This window comes from Trachypithecus francoisi, unplaced genomic scaffold (assembly GCF_009764315.1).
Source record: "Trachypithecus francoisi isolate TF-2019V2 unplaced genomic scaffold, Tfra_2.0 Lachesis_group5, whole genome shotgun sequence".
Classification (NCBI taxonomy): Eukaryota; Metazoa; Chordata; class Mammalia; order Primates; family Cercopithecidae; genus Trachypithecus; species Trachypithecus francoisi.
In genome coordinates, this window is record NW_022681470.1 from 133,789,569 (window position 1) to 133,815,054 (window position 25,486).

Consider the following 25,486-nt stretch of genomic DNA (forward strand, 5'->3'; position numbering starts at 1 on the left):
TTTTTTTAAGAAAATGACAACTGAGACTAAGAGAATTGGTGAAACATTGTTCTTTTTTTATTTTTAGAGACAGGGTCTCACTTCGTCACCCAGGCTGGAGTGCAGTGGTGGTGTCACAGCTCACTGCAGCCTCAGACTCCTGGGTTCATCTTCCTGTCTCAGCCTCCTTAGTTGCTGGGACTACAGGTACTACTCGGCACACCACCACGCAAACATTTTTAATTTTTGTAGAGCTACGGTCTCACTATGTTGTCCAGGCTGGTCTTGAATTCCTGACCTTAAAGGATCCTCTTGCCTTAATCTCCAAAGTGTTAGGGTTACAGGCCTGAGCCACTGTTCCTGAAATGAAATATTGTTCTATCCTAGATGTTGGGAGCTGCTTAGTTGATGAGTTGAGAGAGAAAATGGCTACCACATGTACCATAGTGTAGCCCACATTTGTTGAAATATTTTATTGCTTGGCAAAGATGAATTGGCAGGGCAGGCTCTGAGGACTGTGATTTTACACCTGCAACTCACATGCTGAGTCACAGCCTTGCCTGACCTGCTCCCCACCCACCACCATTCTTTGTAAATACAGCCTGCTCCCCTGTCTCAGGAATAATAATACAATAATACAATAGTAACCACAATAAGGGATGTAATAATGGCTTCCCGTTGCAGAGCGTATTTCACCTGCATATTCTCATTTGGGACTTTCCAGCATCCTCAGGCCAGGTGCTGTCTATTCTCATTTTACAGATGGGGACACTGAGGCCCAGGGTGGCTTGGTGGCTTGTTCTCACTGCTGCTGAGCCACGGAGCTGTCTGTCCAGTCCCCACTGCTGACTGCACCTCCCTGCACTCAGCCTACCACCTGCCTCCCTCAATACTTTAATTTCACCCACGCCCTCAACAGACATTTACCAAAGGCCTGCTTCCAGGAGGGCACAGCGTGACCCCTCCACCCTCCAGGCATTAGGAATGTAGTGAGAGGGGCTAGTCATTACAGCAGCTTTTCTATCAAATTGACTTCAGGAAGTGTCCCTTGTCGAAGCTTGGAGCTATGAGAGTGTGGAGGCAGGAGAGACTTGTTTCAGTTGGGGGAACCTAGGGGTGTCTTAGAGCAGTGCGTTGGCCTGCAGCAGGCAGAGGCCCTAGGCATAGGGAACACAGTCACGCACAGCATAACCACAATGGACTGCATATGTGACAGCGCTCCCGTAAGATTATACTGCTGTGTTTTTCCTGTGCCTTTTCTGTGTTTAGATATATTAGATACGCAGCTACTTGGCATTGTGTTACAGTTGCCTGCAGTTTTTAGTTCCGGGCCACGCTGCCCAGGTTTGTGGCCTGGGAGTACTTCCATTGTCAGGAACACCCCGACAGGAGGCCAGACCCATCCCGACCGAGTCCCGGGCAGTGTGCTCAGTTAGGGGATAGTAGATGGCAGAGACATTGGAGCCCAGGAGTGGCCAATGCAGGAAAGGAATGTTGGGAAGGCCTGGGGTACACTTCGGAAAGTTGGGAGACTCTGGGAAGTGGGCCCTCGTGGGAGGTGGTGGGTGCTCCTGCTGTGCAGGACATGCTGCTGAGTCATCAAAGCCCCTCTTGGTGCCCCCCCTTCCCCCCAGTCTCAGGTGACCGCTCTCCCATGTCTCTCCAGGGAGACCATGCATGGGTCAGAGGAAGGAAACAGATGGAACAGAATGGGTCTGTTCTCTGAGATGCCCGGGAGGGGTGATGTCCAGGGGACACAGGTCAGCAGCTGGGAGGGCTGCTCGGAGGTTTCATCTGCTTTTGCTCTTAAGCAGCATTTTCAGGAGGGAGGGCTGGAATCTGCTTCCCTCCTGCCTGGGCACCGTTCCTCTTCCATCCCTCCTGCCTTCTGCATGGCTGGACAAGACCCTTGAGCCCTTCCCTACACGTCCCTCTATTGCTCCAGGACCCAGCTCCCCTGGTGTTTCCTGTGGTGGAGCCTCCTCCTTCCCTTCCCGTGGCAGGCCTGTCTCCGGCACTGCTTTGGCACGGGTGCTCTGCAGCTTTGCTTGACCAAGTCTCCCTGGACAGGCTCAGCCATGGAGGGGGTGCCTCCCAGGTCTCCTGATGCCCTGGGTGTATGTCTGCTGCTGGCTGCGGAGTGGCCCTCCATCCTGTGTCTTCCATATAGCTCTTGGCAGCCGTCTGTATGCTTTGTCGCGGCTCCATGAGGCTGGGGGTGGGGAGGGTCCCATTGTTCACTTCCACACCTGCACCAAGACATCTGGAATGGCAATTAGAGTTCTACCTCAATGCCCCTGGGGACATCCCAAGGAAACACGTTCCTTTTTAGGGAACTGGCATGTCCCCTTTCTTGTGGTGTCGCTGTAGTGAGTCGCTGTAGTCCCCAGGCCTCCTGCTGCTGGAGGGCAATGGCAATCTCTCTCTGATCGCTTCCTTCCAGCCCTGCTCCTGGTCCCCACCTCCTTGCAGTGGATTCCTACCGTACTGTTTACCATCTCATGTGCATATATATGCCCAGCTTGCTGGCCTGCAGGCACCCCTTCCCCAGGCTCTGCTTGCCCTGGGGATGACACCCCGTCTTCTCAGCACAGCGTGCACAGACCCTGGATCTCATGTGCGTGTCCTTCCACCTGTCTGGGGCCATGCTGAATCACGCACAGCCCGCCTGACTCCTCTGTCCCAAGGCACACCTGGCCCCAGGCCCTGAGTTCCCCTCACTGTGCCTACTGCTGCAATCATGTCATACGGTGCCCTGTGCCGTAGTCCTGGGCTGACTTTGTCCCGCCTGCCCTTCCTGAAGCCAAGGACTCTGTGAAATTTTTTTTTTTTTTTTTTTGAGGTGGAGTTTCACTCTTGTCACCCAGGCTGGAGAGCAATGGCACGATCTTGGCTCACTGCAACCTCTGCCTCGTGGGTTCAAGCGGTTTTCCCTCCTCAACCTCCCAAGTAGCTGGGATTATGGGTACCAGCTGTCATGCCCAGCTAATTTTTATATGTTTAGTAGAGACAGAGTTTCACTATGTTGGCCATGCTGGTCTCGAACTCCTGACCTCAGGTGATCCACTTGCCTTGGCCTCCCAAAGTGCTGGGATTATAGGCGTGAGCCACCGTGCCTGGCCTGAAGCCCAGGACTCTGTCCTACATACTTTTGTATCCCCAGTACTGCCTCTTAGCACAGATTCAGCATGTGTTGATTGAGTGAGAAGACAAATAAATCTCCAGGTCCAAAGAAGGGAGAGCTGGGGAATCCAAGGGTGGACCCTTTTTCAGGAGGGTTTTTTTTTGAGACAGGGTTTTGCTCTTGTTGCCCAGGCTGGAGTGCAATGGCACAACCTCGGCTCACCGCAACCTCTGCCTCCCGGGTTCAAGTGATTCTCCTGCCTCAGCCTCCTGATTAGCTGGGATTACAGGCATGCGCGCCACGCCCAGCTAATTTTGTATTTTTAGTAGAGATGGGGTTTCTCCATGTTGGTCAGGCTGGTCTTGAACTCCTGACCTCAGGTGATCCACCCGCCTCAGCCTCCCACAGTGCTGAAATTATAGGCGTGAGCCACCGTGCCCGGCTTTCAGGAGGTTTTATGTGAAGGGTAGGGGAGGTCAGTAGCTGGAGGTGGAGGGATGTTTCTGGGGAGAGGGTACATTTTTACCTGGAGCCAGTGGAAGGAGGGTGATGAGGAAACCAGGAATCACAACAGCCGGCGATTGACAAGTCCCTGTGTGTGGGAGTGCTCACCCTCATCTCCAGATGCAGAAGCTGAGGCACAGAGAGGCTGCTCACCCCATCCCAGGGTTGCACAGCATTCCAGCAGCGGGACAGGACTCAAATTCACATTTGTCTGACAGCACTGTTGACCTTCACATGAGACAGCTTCTCTTAGTGAAGGAAGATGGGAGGACACAGGCCATAAGTGTAGATGGAGCCGGGCAGTCTCTCCTAAAGACTTTTGGAGCTCGGTGTAGTCCTGCATCCTCCACAGGGCAGTTCATCGAGGCAGGAAGCCTGCTGCAGGCGATGTTTTTTCTCCAGGAATTCCGTTTCTGGAATGGTGAGTTCGGTGGCTAACGCCTGTAGTCCCAGCACTTTGGGAGGCCAAGGCAGAAGGATTGCTTGAGGCCAGGAGTTCAAGACCAGCCTAGCAAAATAATGAGACCCCATCTTTACAGAAAAATGAAAAAAAAATTAGCCACACATGGTGGTGCATGGCTATGGTCCCAACTACTCAGGAGGCTGAGGAAGGAGATCACTTAAGCTCAGGAAAGCCCAGGAGCTTAAGGCTATAGTGAGCTATGGTCGTGCCACTGCACTCCAGCCTGGACAACAGAGCTCTCTCTCTTTTTTTTTTTGAGACAGAGTTTTGCTCTTGTTGCCCAGGCTGGAGTGCAGTGGTGCGATCCTGGCTCACTGCAGCCTCTGCCTCCCTAATTCAAGCGATTCTCCTGCCTCAGCCTCCCAAGTAGCTGGGATTACAGGTATGTGCCACCACACCTGGCTAATTTTGTGTTTTTAGTAGAGACAGGGTTTTACCATGTTGGCCAGGCTGGTCTCAAACTGCTGATCTCAGGTGATCCACCCACCTCAGCCTCTGAAAGTGCTGTCTCTTTAAAAACAAAACAAAACAAAAAACTTTCAAATCTTGATTCTGTGTTCTGATGCCCTTCCTGGTCCATGTCATTCACCTTGCTGCTTTGCTGCGTGTCTAAATGCTCAAGGGCAGTTTTCTTGCTTGTTGGTTCCTCTCCAGAGCAGCGACTGCAGACCTTACCCCTGTGCCATGCCCCACTGCAGGCCCTGAGTTCTGTCTGGTTTGGATGGAGGCCTTGAGCCCTGAGCATGTTCATCTTCTACTGGTCTCACAAGGCACTCATTTGGGTCCCCGGGGAGAATCCATGAAAATTCCTTCAGATCCTGCTTTTCCTTGTACATCTTTCTATTTCTGTCTAATTTACAAAAGCAGCTCATGATGACATAGAACACCAGGGAACATAGGAAGCCACGAGGAAGCAAACTAACTGGCCCATAGAAATCCTGGTAAGTGTGGCCCTGTCCCTCCGGGTTCCAATAGCGGGGCGATAGGACGCCGTGTGCTTGTAAGCCAGGTCACACTGTACCTGCTAGATTGCACCCTTCTCACTTAGCAAGCTGATGAAGATTGGACCCCATTTGTAAACATTCTGCTGTTTTGACTGCTGTAAGATATTTATCCTGTCCCATGGAGACTCAGCAATTTATTAGCAGCTTAACCAGTCCTCTGCTGTTTCCAGTGCCTCGCAGTCTACATCTGTGCCCTCAAGAGGGGAAAACAGAGAACCCTCTTGCTCTCTCCCCGCTCCTGTATCACTTCTCAGTCTCCCAGTAGCAGATCTTGTAGCTGTGGTAGGGCACACTTGTGTGTGTTTTAAAGGAATGCCAGTTTGTATTGTTTGACAGAAGCACGATCCTGTCTGTGACCAAGCTCTCCTCATTTGTCACACTTAAAACCTTATGCAGCTTGTGCCATTAGGTTCCTTGACAAGGCAGAAGCACATCAAATGGTAGCCTTTAAACACATTAAAAGTCGATGGCTGGGCCTGCTAACGCCTATAATCCCAGCACCGTGGGAGGCCTAGGTGGGAGGATCTTTTGAGCCCAGGAATTAGAGACTGGCCTGGGCAACAAAGCGAGACCCCGTCTCTACAAAAAAATAAAAAATAAAAATTAGCTGGGTGTGGTGGCATGCACTTACAGACCCAGCTACTTGGAAGGCTGAGGAAGGAGGATCCCTTGAGCCCAGGAGGTTGAGGCTGCAGTGAGCTACAATGGCACTAGCCTGGGTGACAAAGCAAGTCTCTGTCTCTATGAAAAATAAAATAAAATAAAATAAATGTAGAGGGAAGGGTTTAATGAATTCCCAGGTACCCACTGCCCATTTACAACAGTTATCAATATTTTGCAGATTTCTTTGTACCACCCTTTAGTTCCTAGGTTTTTTTTTTTTTTTTTTCCAGATGACATTTTGCTATGTTGTGCAGGCCAGAGTGCAGTAGCCATTCACGGACCCAGTGATCATAGCTCACTGTAGCCTCGAATTCCTGGCCTCAGGCAATCCTCCTGCCTCAGCTTCTCGAGTAGCTGGGACCTACAGGCACGTGCCACTATGCCTGGCTCCTGGTTTTTTTTTTTTTTTTTTTTTTTTTGAGACGGAGTTTCACTCCTGTTGTCCAGGCTGGAGTGCAGTAGCATAATCTCGGCTCACTGTAACCTCCGCCTCCTGGGTTCAAGTGATTCTCCTGCCTCAGCCTCTCGAGTAGCTGGGATTACAGGTGCCTGCCACCACGTCCAGTTAATTTTTATATTTTTAGTAGAGATGGGGTTTCATCATGTTGGCCAGGCTGGTCTTGAACTCCCAACCTCAGATAACTGCCCACTTTGGCTTCCCAAAGTGCTAGGATTACAGGTGTGAGCCATTGCACCTGGCCCGTTTTTTTTTAATCTTAGAAATTGTATTTCAACATGAATCTCTAACAGTTAAGATCATTTTCCTTTACATAACAACATGCCTTATCACACCTTACACAACTAATGATAATGCCTTTGGTATTATCGGATACCGAGACCGTATTCACATTTCCCTGATTGTCTGCAAATGTCACCTTGCATTTGGTCATTAGGTCTTGTAAGTCTCTAAAGAAAAAATAAAACTTCTAATTTCGAGATTATTGTAGACTCACAGACTCACACACAGTTGTAAGAGAGTCTGGGCGGGCACGGTGGTTCATGCCTGTAATCCCAGCACTTTGGGAGACTGGGCAGATCACTTGAAATCAGGAGTTTAAGACCAGCCTGGCCAACATGGTAAAACCCCGTCTCTACAAAAATATAAAAATTAGCTGGGCATGATGGCGGGTGTCTGTAATCCCAGCTACTCAGGAGGCTGAGGCAGGAGAATCGCTTGAACCCAGGAGGCGGAGGTTTTAGTGAGCTGAGATCGCACCACTGCACTCCAGCCTGGGCGACAGAGCAAGACTCCGTCTAAAAAAAAAAAAAGAGACTGTACCATTTATCCAGTTTCCTCTGAAGTAACATTTGCATAATGGTGGTAGAGTATTACATCTGGGATACTGATGATGATGGCTCTGTTCAGGATCTGAAGGAAGAGTCCTGGATTCTCTCTGGGGACCCAAATGACCACCTTGTAAGACCAGCAGAAGTTGGACATGCCCTGGCTGGGCCTGGTGGCTCATGCCTGTAATCCCAGCACTTTGGGAGGCCGAGGCAGGTGGATCACCTGAGGTCAGGAGGGTGAGACCAGCCTGGCCAACATGGTGAAACCCTGTCTCTACTAAAAATACAAAAAATTAGCCAGGTATGTTGGTGTGTGCCTGTAATCCCAGCTACTTAGGAGGCTGAGGCAGGAGACTCACTTGAACCTGGGAGGCGGAGGTTGCAGTGAGCTGAGATCGCACCATTGCACTCCAGCCTGGGCAACAAAGCAAGACTCTGTCTCAAAAAAAGGAAGAAGATGGACATGTCTGGGGCTCAAGGACTCTGTCCCACCTAGGCAGAACTCAGGGCCTGCAGTGGGGCATGGCACAGGGGTAAGGCCTGCACTCCCTGCCCTGGAGAGGAACCAAGAAGCAATAGAACCACCCTTGAGAGTTTAGACATGCAGCAAAGCAGCAAGGTGAATGACATGGACCGGGGAGGGCGTCAGAGCACAGAATCAAGGTTTGAAAGCTTTTTTTTTCTCTTTTTTAAGAGACAGGTCTGTTGCCCAGGCTGGAGTGCAGTAGCACAATCATAGCTCACTGCAGCCTTGAACTCCTGGGCTCAGGCGATCCTCCTGCCTCAGCCTCCTGAGTAGCTGGAACAACAGGCATGTGCCACCATGAGTGATTATTTTTATTTTTTTTTCATTTTTTGTAGAGATAGGGTCTTGTTGATAGCCAGATACAGAACACGTACCTCATGTTGCCCTTTGATAGTCACACCCACTTCCCTCCCAGCCCATCTCTTATCCCCAGCAACCACCACTCTGTTCATTTCTACAATTTTATATTTTAATGATGTTATCTAATGGAATTATTCAGTATGTAACCTTTGAGGGTTGGAATTGTCATTCAGCATAATTCTCTGGAAATTAATCCAGATTATTGCATGTGTGTCAGCCGTTCATCCCTTTTCATTGCTGAGTAGTAGTCCATGGTGTGCTTGGACTACAGTTTGCTGAACCACTCACTTATTGGAGGACATCCAGGGTGTTACCAGTTTGGAGCAGTGACATATAAAGCTGTGGCCAAGACTGCATACAGGATGTAGTGTGAACATCACTCTTCGTTTCTCTCGGGTAAACGCCCAGGACAGTTGCTGGGTCATGTAGTTTCGTGTTTAGTTTAGTTTTTTGTTGTTGTTGTTTTTTTAAGAAACTGCCAATCTGTTTCCAGAGTTGCCGTACCTTTTTACCTTCCCATCAGCAGTGTATGCGTGGCCCAGTGTCTCTGCATCCTCACCAGCATTTGATGTTGTCACTATTTGTTATTTTAGCCACTCTGATAGGCGTGCAGTGGCATCTTACTGTGGTTTTAATTTGCCTTCTCCTATTGGCTAATGATGTTGAACATATTTTCATATGTTTATTTGCCATCTGCTGTATTTCCTCTTTGGTGAAGTGTCTTTTTGCCTTCAGATCTTTTGCCCATGTTCTTTTCTTCTTTGTTTTTTTTTTTTTAATTTTATTAGAAATCAGATCTTGTTATGTTGCCCAGGCTGGTCTTGAACTCCTGGGCTCAAGCAATCCTCCTGCTTCAGTCTCCTGAGTAGCTGGGACTACAGGTGTGTACCACCACACCTGGCTAGTTTTTTAATTTCATGTAGAGATGGGGTCTTACTATGTTGCCCAGGCTGGTCTTGAACTCCTGGGCTCAAGCAGTCCTCCTGCTTTGGCCTCCCGAAGTGCTGGGACTCCAGGCTTGCCCATGTTCTAATTTGATTGTTTCCTTTTTTGTGCTGTTCAATTTGAGAGCGCTCTAGTATATATTTTAGATAGTAGTCCTTTGTTGGATATGTGCTTTGCAAACCTTTCTTTCTAGTCTGTAGCTTGCCTTTATCTGGGTTTTTTTTTTTTTTGAGATGGAGTCTTGCCCTTGCCCTGTCGCCCAGGCTAGAGTGCAGTGGCACAATCTCAGCTCACTGCAGCCTCTGCCCCCTGGGTTCAAGCAATTCTCCTGGCTCAGCCTCCTGGGTAGCTGGGGTTACAGGTGCACACCACTATGCCCAGCTAATTTTTTTCGTATTTTTAGTAGAGATGGAATTTTGCTATGTCGGCCAGGCTGGTCTTGAACTCCTAACCTCAGGCGATCCACCCACCTCAGCCTCCCAAAGTGCTGGGATTACAGTGTGAGCCACCGCGCCTGACCTTTTTTTTTTTTTTTTTTTAAATACGGAGTTTTGCTCTTGTTGCCCAGGCCGGAGTGCAATGGCGCGATCACGGCTCACCTCAACCTCTGCCTCCCGGGTTCAAGCGATTCTCCTGCCTCAGCCTCCCGAGTAGCTGGGATTACAGGCATGCGCCACCACGCTCGGCTAATTTTACATTTTTAGTAGAGACGGGGTTTCTCCATGTAGGTCAGACTGGTCTTGAACTCCCGACCTCTGGTGATCCTCCTGCCTCGGCCTCCCAAAGTGCTGGGATTACATACGTGAGCCACCACGCCAGGCCTTACCTGGCTGTTTCACAGTGCAAACATAAAGTTTGTCTGCCAATCTTTCCTTTTATGAATCGGGCTTTTGGTATCAAGTCTAAGAACTCTTTGCCTTGCCCTAGATCCTGAGGATTATGTTTTACATTTGAATTCATGATCCTGTTTTTTTGAGACAGAGTCTCGCTCTGTTGCCCAGGCTGGAGTGCAGTGGCGAGATCTGGGCTCACTGCAAGCTCCGCCTCCCGGGTTCACGCCATTCTCCTGCCTCAGCCTCCTGAGTAGCTGGGACTACAGGTGCCCGCCACCACGCCCGGCTAATTTTTTGTATTTTTAGTAGAGATGGGGTTTCACCGTGTTAGTCAGGAGGGTCTCGATCTCCTGACCTCGTGATCCGCCCGCCTTGGCTTCCCAAAGTGCTGGAATTACAGGCATGAGCCACCACGCCTGGCTCATGATCCATTTTGAGTTACATTTTGTGCGAGGCATAAGACTTTTAGTTTGAGGCTCATGTTTTTCCTATGGATGCCGATTGCTCCAGTACCCTTTATGGAAAGGCTGTCCTTCCTCCTGAAATACTTTTGCACCTTTGTCAAAAAATCCACTGGGCATATCTGTGTGTGTCTGTTTCTCAGATTCTCCATTCTGTTCTGTGCATTATTGACTGTGCCTGCCCCCTGCCAACACTCCACTGTCTTAACTACTCTAGCTATAGAGTCAGTCTTGAAATCAGGTAGACTGACTCCTTCCACTTTATTACTCTTTTTCAGAATAGTTTTAGCTTCTCTGCCCTTTTTTTTTTTTTGAAGATGGAGTCTCGCTCTGTTGCTCAGGCTGGAGTGTAGTGGCGTGATCTCGGCTCACTGCAGCCTCTGCCTCCCAGGTTCAAGTGATTCTCCTGCCTCAGCTTCCTGAGTAGCTGGGATTACAGGCATCTGCCGCCATGCCTGGCTAATTTTTGTATTTTTAGTAGAAACAGAGTTTCATCATGTTGGCCAGGCTGGTCTTGAACTCCTGACCTCAGGTGATGCACCAGTCTCGGCCTCCCTAAGTGCTGGGATTGTAGGTGTGAGCCACCGTGCCTAGCCCTGTAATACTTAAATTACTAGCGAGATGGAACATTTTCTTTCTAACTTTGCTGCATCTCTTCTTTCTGAATTGCCTTTCTCTTCCCTTTGCTCATTTTTAATTGAGATGTCTTTTTCCTTGTGATTTGGAAAAGCTCTCTTTTCACTTGCCAAGTCTTCTCCTTCTCTTGGTAACATTTACCTTAGCTCTGGTGTAGAAACCTCTGATGGAGCAGTTGGAGAGAGCTGTCCGTCCAGTCCAGGAAGATTAGACATGCCCCAGCATTTCCCTGATGCCTTTTGAATGCTTTAAGTCAAGTCCCAGTTCTGCCACGTGCTTGCCACATGACTCAGCCAGGTTACCTCACCTGCAGAATGTGGGCTGGCCTGCCAGGAGGGCTGGGCTCACGTGGGGTGATGGTGGTGCAAGGCCTGTGGGGGCCTCTTAGGGGAAGGCAGAAATGGAAGGTTTATCAAGCAAGCTCTACTCTGGGCTATGTTTTTGCATCCGTGTGTTTTTCTAAGTAGGAACTCAGACTGAGATGTGTTTCGGTGTTATGTGCCTAACTTCCTGCAAAACTTGGCAGTGGCATTGAAAAACACAACCATTATGGGGTCTCAGCTTTCCTGGGGAAATGGCAGGCCATTGAAAACACTGGCTTTCAAGTCCATTCATATGCTCAAATCGAGTGTTGGCTTTTGACCTCTTCTGTTTAATAAAATGCTCCAGCACGTCATCACGGACATGCATTTTCACAGGCCAGCATATGCATGAGGCTGTCCTGTGGCCCGGTGCCCAGCCCTGTGACACCTGGGCTATCATTACAGGGTGCACAGTAGGTGAGGGTCAGACTCCAGGACCACCCATCCTGGGTGCTTCGCTGACTGTTGCTCATTGGCTGTTGTGGTCCTGAGCAGGGCAAACTCAGTTTCCCCACCTGTCAACTGGGACTAGTAATATTACCTGCCCTTTAGTGTTGTTGGGAGGATGAGAGGTACTGGATATGAAACAACGGATTATAGGTACTTCTCTGAACATTGTACAGTGAAAATGGATTGCTTTCCAAAAGTCATTTTGAACCAATGACGATCATTGGTTTGTTTTGCACAAGAGCGTGTACTTTGCTAGCAGAGTGAGAGTGACAGTTCCAGCAGGAGGCAGCCAGGCATGACGATGTAGGAGGCGTCCTGCCCTTGGCCACGTGCAGGGATCAGAGTTGGGTGAACTCTGCTAAGGAGTCGTTAGAACACAATCCTGAGACAGTTTCTCCTCCAAGGTGGTTCTGCTGGGTTTCTCCATCTCAGCTGCTGTCCTGGGTTACAGGTACAGGCGTTTGTGTAAATTGTGGTGTTTTAAAGCCTTCAGAGCAGAAGGATGTGAACTTGTCCTTCTCCATGTGCCCCTCTCCCTGTCATCCCACTTGTAAATTGTTTCTGGGCTGGAGGATAAGTGAGGAGGTCACAGGAACTTTGCATGTTGTCTCAGCATTTTAAGACAGGAAGAGCAACTGAAAGATGGAGCTGAAAGCTACATTGAACCTCATCAATAATTCACACACTGCAGAGGCGAAGATGGTGTCTTCTCAGCACAGTGGGCTGAAGCAGGAGAACACCATCGGGTCAGCTCTGCCGCACTTCCTTCCATTCCTGCAGCCACCCTGGTACCACCTGCAGCCTCTCACACTGCAGGCCTCATCCCCTGGCGCGTCCCCTTTCTGCCTTTGCGTCGGGCTTGGCCCCAGGCTCACTTTGGGGTCAGACGTGGGTGGGCAGCTCCAGAGGCTGCTCTCAGCACGCAGAGGGCTCTTTCCCAGTGGCTGTGAGTCTTCCTTTTGGGGGCCAAGAGGTCTCTGCACAAGGGGCCAGTGACAGACTCCCTGGGGCTGGGGATTTGTGTCATTAGCAACGTGTCTTCAGTTCTGCCGCAATGACATATCAGGGCAGCGTGCAGGTGTGACTATCGTTCCCGGGAAGAAGCCTGGCATAAGAAGAAGTGGCAGTTGAGGCCTGGTGCTTTCCCTTCTTTCTTCCCCATTCTGGTTTGGCAGTATCTGACATATGTGTAATTAGATCAAAACCTCTGACCACTGTCATTGTTCCAGGTTACCCAGATGGACTCGCGTAGTGATGAGCAGTGGTTGAGCCATGCTCCCTGGGCTTTCCCTCGGCTGTAGGTCTTTTGAGAGTGACACCCAGTGGTCATCAAGTATTCGAGCCGGATGGCCCTTAGCGTGGACGGGCAGAGGCTGGAGCTCTGGGCTGTGTCCTTCAGCGGCTCTTCTGGATCAGTCCGGGCCTTGTTTCTCGTGGTTGCGGATCTTGTTGCTTATTAGCACCTGGGAAGTGGAGCAGATATTTAATAACCCTGCGTGCCTCAAAGACTGAAACTCTTTTTTTTCCACTGGAATCACAGTAGCTTGGAAACCTCTTTCCCTTGCTTCCCATGAGATTGTTAAAAAACTCGCCTGGGGCCGGGCGCGGTGGCTTACGCCCATAATCCCAACACTTTGGGAGGCCAAAGCAGGCGGATCACCTGAGGTCAGGAGTTCGAGACCAGCCTAGCCAACATGGTGAAACCTCGCCTCTACTAAAAATACATAAATTAACCGGACATAGTGGCACGTGCCTGTTATCCCAGCTATCTGGGAGGCTGAGGCAGGAGAATGGCTTGAATCCAGGAGGCAGAGATTGTAATGAGCTAAGATTGCACCACTGCTCTCTAGCTTGGGTGACAGAGCAAGACTCTGTCTCCAAAAAAAAAAAAAAAACTCGAAATGTGCTTCAGATCCGGACCTTTCTTATCATTGACAGGAAGGGCCAAGATCACTTTGTCATCTAAAGTGAGGGCCTCTGGTGTCTGTGAACCCATGGCAGGCGATGTGCTGTTTGCTGCCTAGACCTGACCACTGTCACCTTTACTGACAGGTGACAAACAGCCTGCCTGCCTTGGCCTCCTTTCTGTGGGTCTTCTTCCTCTGGGGAGACATATTTTGGAAATAAGGTGGGGTTTGAATCCAGGAGGTGACACAGATATGATGGTTGGACACTGTCATCTAACGAGGTTGTAAGATATTAAGGGTGACGGCCACTCCAGGTCCTTCCTGTACCACTCCCCCAGGGATGGTGTTACTGCCTCCAAGTGTGAGGCAGGCAGCCATCCAGGGGCTGCTGTTGCTATACGCTTACCTCCTAAGTCTTTTCCATGATGTCTTTGGTCTTTGTCTGTTTTAAAAATGATGGCTCCTGGCCGGGCGCGGTGGCTCAAGCCTGTAATCCCAGCACTTTGGGAAGCCGAGACGGGCGGATCACGAGGTCAGGAGATCGAGACCATCCTGGCTAACACGGTGAAACCCCGTCTCTACTAAAAAAAATACAAAAAACTAGCCGGGCGAAGTGGCGGGCGCCTGTAGTCCCAGCTACTCGGGAGGCTGAGGCAGGAGAATGGCGTAAACCCGGGAGGCGGAGCTTGCAGTGAGCTGAGATCCGGCCACTGCACTCCAGCCTGGGCGACAGAGCGAGACTCCGTCTCAAAAAAAAAAAAAAAAAAAAGATGGCTCCTAAATCTCTGGCTTTTCTTGCTTTTTCATTTTATTCTAATTTTTTCTGGCTTTTCAGTGTTTCCCCCTTTCTTTTCCTCTTTTTCTTTTTGTTTTGAGTTTTTCCTCTCCCCTTTCAGATCTTTATGCTATTTTCCTTCTATTTTCATTTTGTCGTGGTAATTTTCTCTGTACTTTCACTTCTTCTTTTTTTTTTTTTTTGAGACATAGAGTCTCGCACTGTCACCCAGGCTGGAGTGCAGTGGCGCTATCTCGGTTCACTGCAATCTGCCTCCCGGATTAATGCGATTCGCCTGTCTCAGCTTCCTGAGTAGTTGGGATTACAGACACACACCATCACACCCGGCTAATTTTTTGTATTTTTAGTAGAGATGGGGTTTCACTATGTTGGCCAGACTGGTCTTGAACTCTTGACCTCGTGATCTGCCTGCCTTGGCCTCCCAAAGTGCTGTTTGGGATTACAACTTTTACTTCTGTATACGTTCACAGGTGTTGGCGTCCCCCAGAGAAGCTGACCCTAATCCGGGCATTATTATTATTTATTTTTATTTTTATTTTTGAGACAGAGTTTTCCTCTTGTCACCCAGGCTGGAGTGCAGTGGTACGATCTTGGCTCACTGCAACCTCCGCCTCCTGGGTTCAAGAGATTCTCCTGCCTCAGCCTCCCAAGTAGCTGGGATTACAGGCACACGCCACCACGCCTGGCTAATTTTTGTATTTGTTGTAGAGATGGGGTCTCACTCTGTCATGTTGGCCGGGTCTCAAACTCCTGACCTCAGGTGATCTGCCTGCCTCGGCCTCCCAAAGTGCTGGGATTACAGGCATGAGCTGCCGCACCCGGCCCGGGCATTATTTTTAGCTTGAAGTGACCTTTTGTAGCACAATACTATGCAAGTGGTGGGTGCATATTGGTTCAAATCTAATGACCATAACTGGAAGGAGCCTACGTCCCCCTGGTTTTATTCATCGTGAGAAATCGTACAACAGCAGTCTGAGAATTTGTTGGATACTGTAATCCTGCCCCCAAGACAGTCCTCTTTTCCCCTCCTAGTTCTATTCTCTTTAGCTGTTTACACACCCATTCTGTATAATTAGGCGTCATTGTGCATTCTTCACTTTTTTTTTTTTTTTGAGACGGAGTCTCGCTCTGTCGCCCAGGCTGGAGTGCAGTGGCCGGATCTCAGCTCACTGCAAGCTCCGCCTCCTGGGTTTATGACATTCTCCTGCCTCAGCCTTCTGAGTAGCTGGGACTACAGGCGCCCGCCACCTCGCCCGGCTAGTTTTTTGTATTTTTTAGTAGAGACGGGGTTTCACCATGTTAGCCAGGGTGGTCTCGATCTCCTGACCTCGTGATCCGCCCGTCTCGGCCTCCCAAAGTGCTGGGATTACAGGCTTGAGCCACCGCACCCGGCCAACATTCTTCACTTTTATCGCTTATTACATCAGTGGCAGGTTTGTAATACCAACACACGTAAACTTTTACAGCCAGCATTTCAGGGGCTGCATAATTCCCCACCAGGTTGGCACACTCCCCTGAGTGTCTCTTCTCTCTCCTGGGAGACCTCTGGCAGAGGTCAGGACATGGTGGGAAGTGTCTGGACTCAGCCGCCAGCCAGGCTGGATCCAGGTGTGGCCTCTGGTGGCCCCGATTAGCTGCGTGACCCTAGATGGGGAAGTGACCTCTGAACAGCGATATCTTGGGGCTCTGAGGTGTTGGGAAGTGGAATATCTTCAGTGCCAAGCTGAGGACACCGCACTTCCTTCCTGCTGTGGTGGGAACAGTCACTGGCCAGCGCTCTCCGGGCGCAGGCTGGTCAGTGCGCATCTTTGAGCATTCAGATAGCTGGAGGAGGATGGATGGGATGGGTGAGAGAACCAGACCCAGGCCAGGGAAACCGGTCGAAAGCTTGCGGGCCCGGTAATTCACGGTGATATGTGGAAACTTCTTTTCTGATTCCGGAGCCAAAGAACAATCTCAGAGGATAGATTGTCTTTTCCCTCTGAGCTCTCCAGGAGCTGAAATCCCTTTGCTCAGGAATGGAAATTGACACTGGGCTGCTACTGCTGTTTCCTGAGTGACTGGAGTGTTTGCCCTAGAGTTAGGATTTATTCAAGAACATTAAGCTTACTTTTTCTAAATCGGGTAAGCATAATAATATCTGTGTCTGAAGATAAACTTAATTCTGTGTTCAGAGGATGTATAAAGTGCATACATTTTGACTCTGAACTATCATCATCTATTTTGGTCATGACAAAATTGAGGGATCAACCCTTTTTTTCCCCAAGGGGATGCGTTCACTTTTGACCAATATCTGTGGTTTCATTTACAGATTCCCACTGGAAATTCGTTGTATGAATCTTATTACAAGCAGGTGAGTTTAGCTGATGTCTTTTCAGATGGAACTAGAGCGTGCCTGAGCTGAAAGCACAGTACAGAGTAGAAGCCCGGCTGAGCGGCCTTTCGTCCTTTTCGGTTCACTGTCAGTGGATAGTCAGCGTGGCGGGTGCTGTTTCACCTGCGGCTGCATTTGCTGAAAAGTTATTTTGCCTCTTGCTCTCCCATCTCAGGTGGATCCAGCATACACAGGGAGGGTGGGGGCGAGTGAAGCTGCGCTTTTTCTAAAGAAGTCTGGCCTCTCGGACATTATCCTTGGGAAGGTATGTGAAGATGAATGGTGATTTCTCTTTTGTGGCTGCCCTCACAGCTTCCCCCCCAGGTCAGGGCCAGCCTGTGTAGGCCTCCTTGCATGGGGCTGGGCCTCCTGGGGAGTGGCCTGGTCACTGCAGACCTCTCAGGCTGCAGCTGATGGATCCAAACGTCCAGGTGGCAGCCCCCACCACTACTTTGGTAGCAGACAAGAAACCCGAGTACTTTTGGGGTCTTGATAGCTTGTGGACTTTTTTTTTTTTTTTTTTGAGACAGAGTTTTGCTCTTGTTGCCCTGGCTGGGGTGCAGTGATGCGATCTCGGCTCACTGCAACCTCCTCCTCCTGGGTTCAAGTGATTCTCCTGCCTCAGCCTCTTGAGTAGCTGGGATTACAGGCGCACACCACCACACCCGGCTAATTTTTTGTATTTTTAGTAGAGATGGAGTTTCACTATGTTGATCAGGCTGGTCTCAAACTCCTGACCTCAGGTTATGTGCCCACCTCAGCCTCCCAAAGTACTAGGATTACAGGTGTGAGCCACTGCGCTTGGCCACTTGTGGACTTTTGTTGGGGGAAGAAGGGTGTCATAAACACCATTGGCTTGGGAGCTGAGTGCACCTGGATGTCCTCTGTGCCCTGCCGCTGACTGGCTGTGTGCCCCGGGCAGATCATTCACCTGATCTGAGTTGGCCTCTTCATCTGCAGAACAACCTGGGGACAGTCACTCCTGCCCCGCAAGGCTGGTGGTCGGGTGGTGGCAGCTCTGGTTTTTGTTAACACATGTACAGTGATCAGCAGTCATGCTTATGAGCATTTTTGTGTTTCCACAGATATGGGACTTGGCTGACCCAGAAGGTAAAGGGTTCTTGGACAAACAGGTATATACACATGTACACAGAGCAAGTGGAGGGGCTGGGCAGAGCCCCCAGGCTGGGTGACCTCCACGGCTCCTTCCACATTCCTCCACTGTCAAGTATTACTAGCATGAGCACAGCTGTCAAACTTAACACTGGAAGTTTTCATTTTGAAACAAAGGTCTTTTAAACACTTGGAGCCATCTTTCGTGGCTAGTGTATCTTTTATTTTTGTTTTTGTGTTTTTTTTTTTTTTTTTTTTTTTTTTGAGACGGAGTCTGGCTCTGTTGCCAGGTTGGAGTGCAGTGGCCGGATCTCAGCTCACTGCAAGCTCCGCCTCCAGGTTCACGCCATTCTCCTGCCTCAGCCTCCCGAGTAGCTGGGACTACAGGCTCCCGCCACCTCGCCCGGCTAGTTTTTTGTATTTTTTTTAGTAGAGACGGGGTTTCACCGTGTTAGCCAGGATGGTCTCGATCTCTTGACCTCGTGATCTGCGCATCTCGGCCTCCCAAAGTGCTGGGATTACAGGCTTGAGCCACCGTGCCCGGCTTATTTTTATTTATTTATTTATTTTTCTTTTAATGTTTTGTAACCTTACATGTGATTAAAGTGTTGTCCAGACTTTTTATTTTGGACCAGTCTCTCGTGGAAGTTGCACAAATAGCTTGGAGGGTTACTGTGTATCTTTTGCCAGCTCTCCCCAGTGATGGCGTCTTACATAATCACAGCACAGTGATCAGAGCCAGAAAGTAACATTGGTGTTATTTTTTATTTTTTATTTTTTTGACATGGAGTCTTACTCCGTCGCCCAGGCTGGAGTGCAGTGGTGCAATCTCGGCTCACTGCAACCTCCACGTCCCAGGATCAAGTGATTCCCCAGCCTCAGCCTCTGGAGTAGCTGGGATTACAGGTGAGCACCATCATGCCTGGCTAATTTTTGTATTTTTAGTAGAGATGGGGTTTCACCATATTGATCAGGCTGGTCTCAAACTCCTGACCTCAGGTGATCCACCCACCTCGGCCTCCCAAAGGGCTGGGATTATGGGCATGAGCCACCACGCCCAGCCACATTGGTGTTATTAATGTAACAAAGTAGACATTTGTGTAACTTTAAAGGCCTTAATCAGAGTTTTTTTGTTTGTTTGTTTGTTTGTTTTGAGACAGTCTCACTCTTGCCCAGGCTGGAGTGCAGTGACATGATCTTGGCTCACTGCGGTCTCTGTCCCCTGGATTCACAAGATTCTCGTGCCTCAGTCTCCAGAGTGAAAACTCCATCTGAGGAAAAACAAAAAAATCTGAAATCTGAAACTCTCCTGATCCCAAGTATTTGGGATGAGGAATACTCAGCCTGTGATTTTAAGTGGTTGCAGATGGCCGTTTTGTTGGAAGGGACCTTGTTTGTGCTGTGCCATGACTTGTGATCTAGTCTGTCAGGAAGCCCCCTTCACTTGTGCCTCCCTTCTTTGAGGTTCATGGTGCACATCTGCATGTGTTTTTTATTTTTTTAAATTTACTTTTAGTTTTTATTTTTTGAGCCTTGCTCTGTTGCCCAGGCTAGAGTGCAGTGGTGCGATCATGGCTTACTGCAGCTTCGACCTTTTGAGTTCAGGTGATTCTCTGCCTCAGTCTCCCACATACCTGAGGCCACAGGCACACACTGCCACACCTGGCTAATTTTTATTATTTTTTGTAGAGATAAGGTCTCGCTATGTTGGTCTCGAACTCCTGTGCCCAAGCAATCCTCCCATCTTGGCCTCCCTAAGTGCTGGGATTACAGGCGTGAACTGCTGTGCCCAGCCTCATGTCTGCATGTTAAAGTTTCTGAGAATTCCTGTAGAAAAGAAATTTGACTTGACTTAATGCAGTTCCCCTAAACTTACTTTTTTTTTTTTTTGAGATGGATTCTCGCTCTGTCGCCCAGGCTGGAGTACCATGGCCCAGTCTCAGCTCACTGCAAGCTCCGCCTCCTGGGTTCACACCATTGTCCTGCCTCAGCCTCCCGAATAGCTGGGACTACAGGCGTCTGCCACTACGCCCAGCTAATTTTTTGTGGGTTTTTTTGTATTTTTAGTAGAGACGGGGTTTCACCATGTTAGCCAGCATGATCTCGATCTCCTGACCTCGTGATCTGCCCACCTCAGCCTCCCAAAGTGCTGGGATTACAGGCGTGAGCCACTGCGCCCAGCCTCCCCTAAACTTACTTAATCCCCTTTTGTTTGCTATTTATTTATTAATTTTTCTCTTTTCTCAGACCTTGCAGGAATGAAAGGTCCCCTTTTCTCAACACCCTCTTATGATCCTCTACACTCTACAAGAGCTTCTGAGGACAGCAGGCTGAGAAAGGCCGATCCTAGCACTTATCTCTTGGAAGACACTTTTAAAACTGTTAACAGTATTTATAGCTTTAAAAGTATCCATGTTCTTAGGCCAGTTAATTTAAAAAAAAACAACAAAACACTCTTGAAGCTAGGTGATGCCTCACAAGTCCACTGAGCCTGTGTGTGGTGGGTCCTGGGTTAGGAGGGGAGGCATCTGACAGCCTAGTTCAACTTCTTCCTTCTGGTGTCAAGGTGGGGTCCATGTCAGGCCGCTGGGGATGGGCAGGGGATGTTCCGTTCAGTGAGGCCGAGGGGATCGTGGTGAACCACAGATACGAGTTTCTGACCAACCATGTGTATTTCAGACTGCTTTTTAAAAAATTCAACACCTAGCCAGGTGCAGTGGCTCATACCTCTCATCCTAGCTACTCAGGAAACTAAGGCAGGAGGACAGGAGTTTGAGATCAGCCTGGGCAATGTAGTGAGATCCCACCTCTAAAAAAATAAATAAAAACTTAGCTGGGCATAGTGGTGCACACCTGTGGGCCCTGCTACTCAGGAGACTGAGGCAGGAGGATCGCTTGAGCCCAGGAGTTTGAGATTGCAGTGAGCTGTGATTGCGCCATTGCACTCTGGGTGACAGAGTGAGACCCCATCTCTAAAACAAACAAACACAAATTCGGCACATATTTGGTCCATCATTCGTCACCTTAACCATGTTAACTTTGTTGCTTTACACAACCTAACACTTCCTAAATGTTGGGAGCTTATAGTTTTTGGAAAATGCTTGCATCTGAAATTTTACAGATTTTCAGATGCAATGGAACCTAAGTCCATTTTGTTTTATTTTATTTATTCATCTTGAGACAGAGTTTTGCTGTTTTTTGCCCAGTCTGGAGTGAAGTGGCATGATCTTGGCTCACTGCAGCCTCCACCCACTGAGTTCAAGGGATTCTCCTGCCTCAGCCTCCCAAGTAGCTGGGATTTCAGGCATCTGCCACCATGCCTGGCTGATTTTTATATTTTTAGTAGAGATGAGGTTTCGCCATGTTGGCCAGGCTGGTCTTGAACTCCTGACTTCAGGTGATCCACCTGCCTTGGCCTCCCGAAGTGCTGGGATTACAGACGTGAGCCACCACACCCAGCCAGGACAAGTCCATTTTAATGTATTCATTTAAGCGATATCCCCAAGGTGAGTCCAGTTCAGTCCAGTGCTCCAAGGGGTTTTTGCATGGACAGTCTTCATTGTTGAAGTGGATGTCCTCTTTCCCTGAAGCCTACCGTTAGAGACAGCTCCCCCTACCCTCACTGGCGATGTGCTGTTTACTCCTTCCCTTTCTTTGGACTTGCAGGGTTTCTATGTTGCACTGAGACTGGTGGCCTGTGCACAGAGTGGCCATGAAGTTACCTTGAGCAATCTGAATTTGAGCATGCCACCACCTAAATTTGTGAGTGTCCAAAGTCCTTCAAGTTGACATTCTTCTAATACCAGATGTGTGTGCGTGTGTATGTGCATGTGTGTATTTGCGTGTATATTTCCATGTTTTCTCTAGCCTTCCCCTTTAATTGTGGTGAAATTCACATAATAGAAAATTAATAATTTTAAAGTGAACTCTTCAGTGGCATTTAGTACATTTACAGTGTTGTGTAGTCATTGCCTCTGTCTAGCTCCAGAACATTTTAATCCCCCACAAGGAGACCCCATCCACATTAAGTAATCACTCCTTGTCTCCCACTCCCAGTCGCTGGCAACCACTAATTTTATTTTTGTCAATGGATTTGCCTGTTGTGGACATTTCATGTCAATGGAATTCTCTAACATGGTCTTTTGTGTCTGGCCTCTCTCTCAGCATCGTGTTTTCAGGGCTCATCCATGTTGTAGAATGGATCAGTGTTTCCATATTCCATTTAGAGGATGGACCACATCTTTATCCACTCATCTCTCTGTGGACATGTGGGTTATTTCCACCTTTTTGACTGTTGTGAATAGTGCTGCTGCGAGCATTCATGTACAAGGATTTGTCTGGACAACCGTTTTTAATTCATTTGAGTCAATACATAGGAGTGGAATTGCTGGATCATGTGATGATTCTGTGTTTAACTTTTTGAAGTCTTCCCTTTTTTGAAAGCACTTTGAAACGTGTATCCTTTTCAGCAAACCCACCCACCTATGATTTAATTCTGTGCCAGCCACAAAGGAATGTTTCTCTCTCTTCTCAGCACGACACCAGCAGCCCTCTGATGGTCACACCGCCCTCTGCAGAGGCCCACTGGGCTGTGAGGGTAAGTGAACGGGAAATAGGTCCCTCCTTGGCTCTCCTTCAGATAGAATTGTTCCAGCAGTTGTTCTAGAACTGTTCTGGAATTGTTCTAGCTTGATGTTGTTCAGAACATTTTATAGGATGATTCTGTCAGCTCTTCTGTCTTAGTGTGAATGGCCATAGCACTCGGATGAAACGCCTCTTCTGAACACCTTTTACAAAGGCTATGGCCCTTCACTGGAATTGGGAGTTGCCTACCGGGACAACTAAGTGTCAGGAGTTGGATTATTAAAGGACTGCAGTTTAAATCTTGCATCTTTAGGTCACATTCTGTGGTTTTTGCTGCTTGTGTTGGTTATTCAGAATAGAAGAGGAAACGGTGAGAGCTTGCAAGCACGTTGACCCCCAAATGTGTTCCTTGCTTTCTCGCTTCTTTCCAGCCACTTTGCATATTACTATTCTTTCCTCCCTGATGTTCTGATTGCTTTGTGAAAAGCCTCTCTCAGCACTTGAAGTGTTATTTTTAAAACAGAGGATGTTGTGGCTGGAAAGATATGCTACTGCTTCCAGAAAGACAAAAAAAAAAATGAGGGCTGTCTTCTAAGTACAGAATTCCTGCTAAAGGAAGTGAGCATGGTCCCTCCAGATAACGTGAGGCCTCCTCACCTTCCCTTCACTTTCAGACTGTCACATTTCCTCACGTTTTTGTGGCTTAAATCCTGACATGAGTAACACTTGCTATCAAGCAAAGGTCCCAAGTACCTGTGTCCCATGTTTACACGGTTGGTTTGTTCCCTTCTTGGAGAGGTCGTGGGTTGGGTGGGGGCATCTGTGCAGGGAGAGGACATAAAGACGTGTCATGTGACCGAGGAGTCATGCAGTCACCTCTGTCATCGAGCACTTTGCCAGTGGCAATCACTGTGGTGAAGGGTTTCTCCTTGTCACCCAGCTCATTGTGTGGACTTTGAAAAAGAGCTACTTTGTCATGGGAAACACTGCCAAGAGATCTTATTATTTAAAATGTGATGGCTCTTTTCTAGCAGGGGTTATGTCCAGGCCTCACTGGAAGAGCTGGGACGAGGGGCCTGGGGACCTTACAGAGAGGAGTCAGGGAGCGCAGGACCAGGCGCTGTAATTGGGGTGGACTATGGTCAAGAGAGATTGTGCATTCCATTCACAGCCACAGTCAGAAAGAACAAGCCCGAAGTGCCAAGTGTTTGTTTCCATTGTGAACATTCCTGGGCTTCTGAAGGCACTGAGTCAGCAAGTCTGATGGCCAGGAGAGGATCTCAGGCCCCCGAGACAGACCTGCAGTGCTCAGCTTCTTAGCACCAACAGCCGTGAGAGCATGCGGTGTCTGCCGGTGATCTCATCTCTGTGACTGAGGGCACTGTCTTGGTTTTTCTCTTTTAAAAATTAAAAGGATTTTATTGTGGCTGAAAGACACATCACATAACATTTACCATCTTTTTTTTTTTTTTTGAGACGGAGTCTTGCTCTGTCACCCAGGCTGGAGTGCACTGGCCAGATCTCAGCTCACTGCAAGCTCCGCCTCCCGGGTTTACGCCATTCTCCTGCCTCAGCCTCCCGAGTAGCTGGGACTACAGGCGCCCGCCACCTCGCCCGGCTAGTTTTTTGTATTTTTTAGTAGAGACGGGGTTTCACCGTGTTAGCCAGGATGGTCTCAATCTCCTGACCTTGTGATCCGCCCACCTCAGCCTCCCAAAGTGCTGGGATTACAGGCTTGAGCCACCGCGCCCGGCCAACATTTACCATCTTAACCATTTCTAAGTGTACAGTTCAGGAATGTTAAGTACATTCATGTTGTACAGCCATCACCACCGTCCATCTCCAGAACTTTCTCATCCTCCCAGACTGAAACTCTATACCTGAACCTCCCACTCCCTCAACCCCTGGCACCCATCATTCTGCTTTCTGTCTCTATGGATATGCCTAGGGAGGAGGGGACGTCCTATGAGTGGCATCATGTGGTATTGGTTTTTTGTTATTTTTGAGATGGAGTCTTACTCTGTTGCCCAGGCTGGAGTGCAGTGGTGCGATCTCAGCTCACTGTAATCTCTGACCTCCGGTTCAGGTGATTCTCCTGCCTCAGCCTCCTGAGTAGCTGGTACTACAGGCACGTGCCACCACGCACAGCTAATTTTTGTATTTTTAGTAGGGGTGGAGTTTCACCATGTTGGCCAGGCTGGTCTTGAACTCCTGACCTCAAGTGATCTGCCCTCCTTGGCCTTCCAGAGTGCCAGGATTACAAGCATGAGCCACTGCGCCTGGCCTAGTTTTTGTTTTTTTTTATTTTTAGAGATGGGGTCTCACCATGCTGCCCAGGTCAGTCTCAAACTCCTGGGCTCAAGTGATCCCCCTACTTTGGCCTCCCAAAGTGCTGGGATTACAGGCATGAGCCAGTGTGCCAGCCTCATACAGTATTTGTGTTTTGTGTGTGTCTGGTTTATTTTAATTAGCATGCTGTCCTCAGGGTTTGTCCACATTGTAGCATGTGTCAAAACTCACTTCCTTTTTGTGGTTGAGGGATGTTCCACTGTCTGGATCTACCTCACTTTGCGTATGCATTCATCTGTCGATGCACATGTGTTGAGGGTGTTTTCTTAGTGCTCCCAATAGCTCCAGTGTGTGGCCAAGCAGGTTGCAAGAGGCCTGCTCTCCCTGAGTCCCACTCGCTATGGGCCTCCTTTCCTTTGGAGGACGGAACAGACTGGAAGCCACTGCCTCACTCATGGCCTCTTTTACGGGCTGCCTGCGCTGTGTCTTTCAGAATAGCAGGAACTGTGACTCCGCATCCTAATGCCGCACCTTCCCTTTGTTCATGAAGAGCTATTCATATTTATGTATTAATTTATTTACCTTTAGAAATGGAGGGCTTCCTGTATATGGCCGGGCTTGGTGGCTTACACCTGTAATCCCAGCACTTTGGGAGGCCAGGGCAAGCGGATCACTTGAGGCCAGGAGTTCAAGACCAACCCGGCCATCATGGTGAAACCCCATCTCTACAAAAAATACAAAAATTAGCCGGGTGTGGTGGCGCATGCCTGTGATCCCAGCTACTCGGGAGGCTGAGGCACGAGAATTGCTTGAACCTAGGAGTCGG

General features: G+C 49.0%; 1 protein-coding gene across 16 annotated transcripts in view; it reads left to right on the forward strand.

Moving 5' to 3' along the window:
• Positions 1–25,486, forward strand: part of EPS15L1 (epidermal growth factor receptor pathway substrate 15 like 1) — a 121,486-nt gene that overhangs the window by 13,102 nt on the left and 82,898 nt on the right. For 11 of the 16 annotated variants that reach the window (XR_004434357.1, XR_004434358.1, XM_033199852.1 and 8 more), the window contains exons 2-6: positions 16,612–16,653; positions 16,850–16,939; positions 17,760–17,807; positions 21,454–21,549; positions 22,322–22,384. Coding sequence is in view for 14 of the 16 variants with exons in the window: in XM_033199852.1 (XP_033055743.1) it covers positions 16,612–16,653; positions 16,850–16,939; positions 17,760–17,807; positions 21,454–21,549; positions 22,322–22,384 (339 nt within the window). In the remaining 2 variants the exon portion in view is untranslated. Of the gene's footprint in view, positions 1–16,376; positions 16,425–16,611; positions 16,654–16,849; positions 16,940–17,759; positions 17,808–21,453; positions 21,550–22,321; positions 22,385–25,486 lie in introns of those variants that run through there. The other 5 variants (XM_033199856.1, XM_033199855.1, XM_033199859.1 and 2 more) reach the window with 4 other exon arrangements.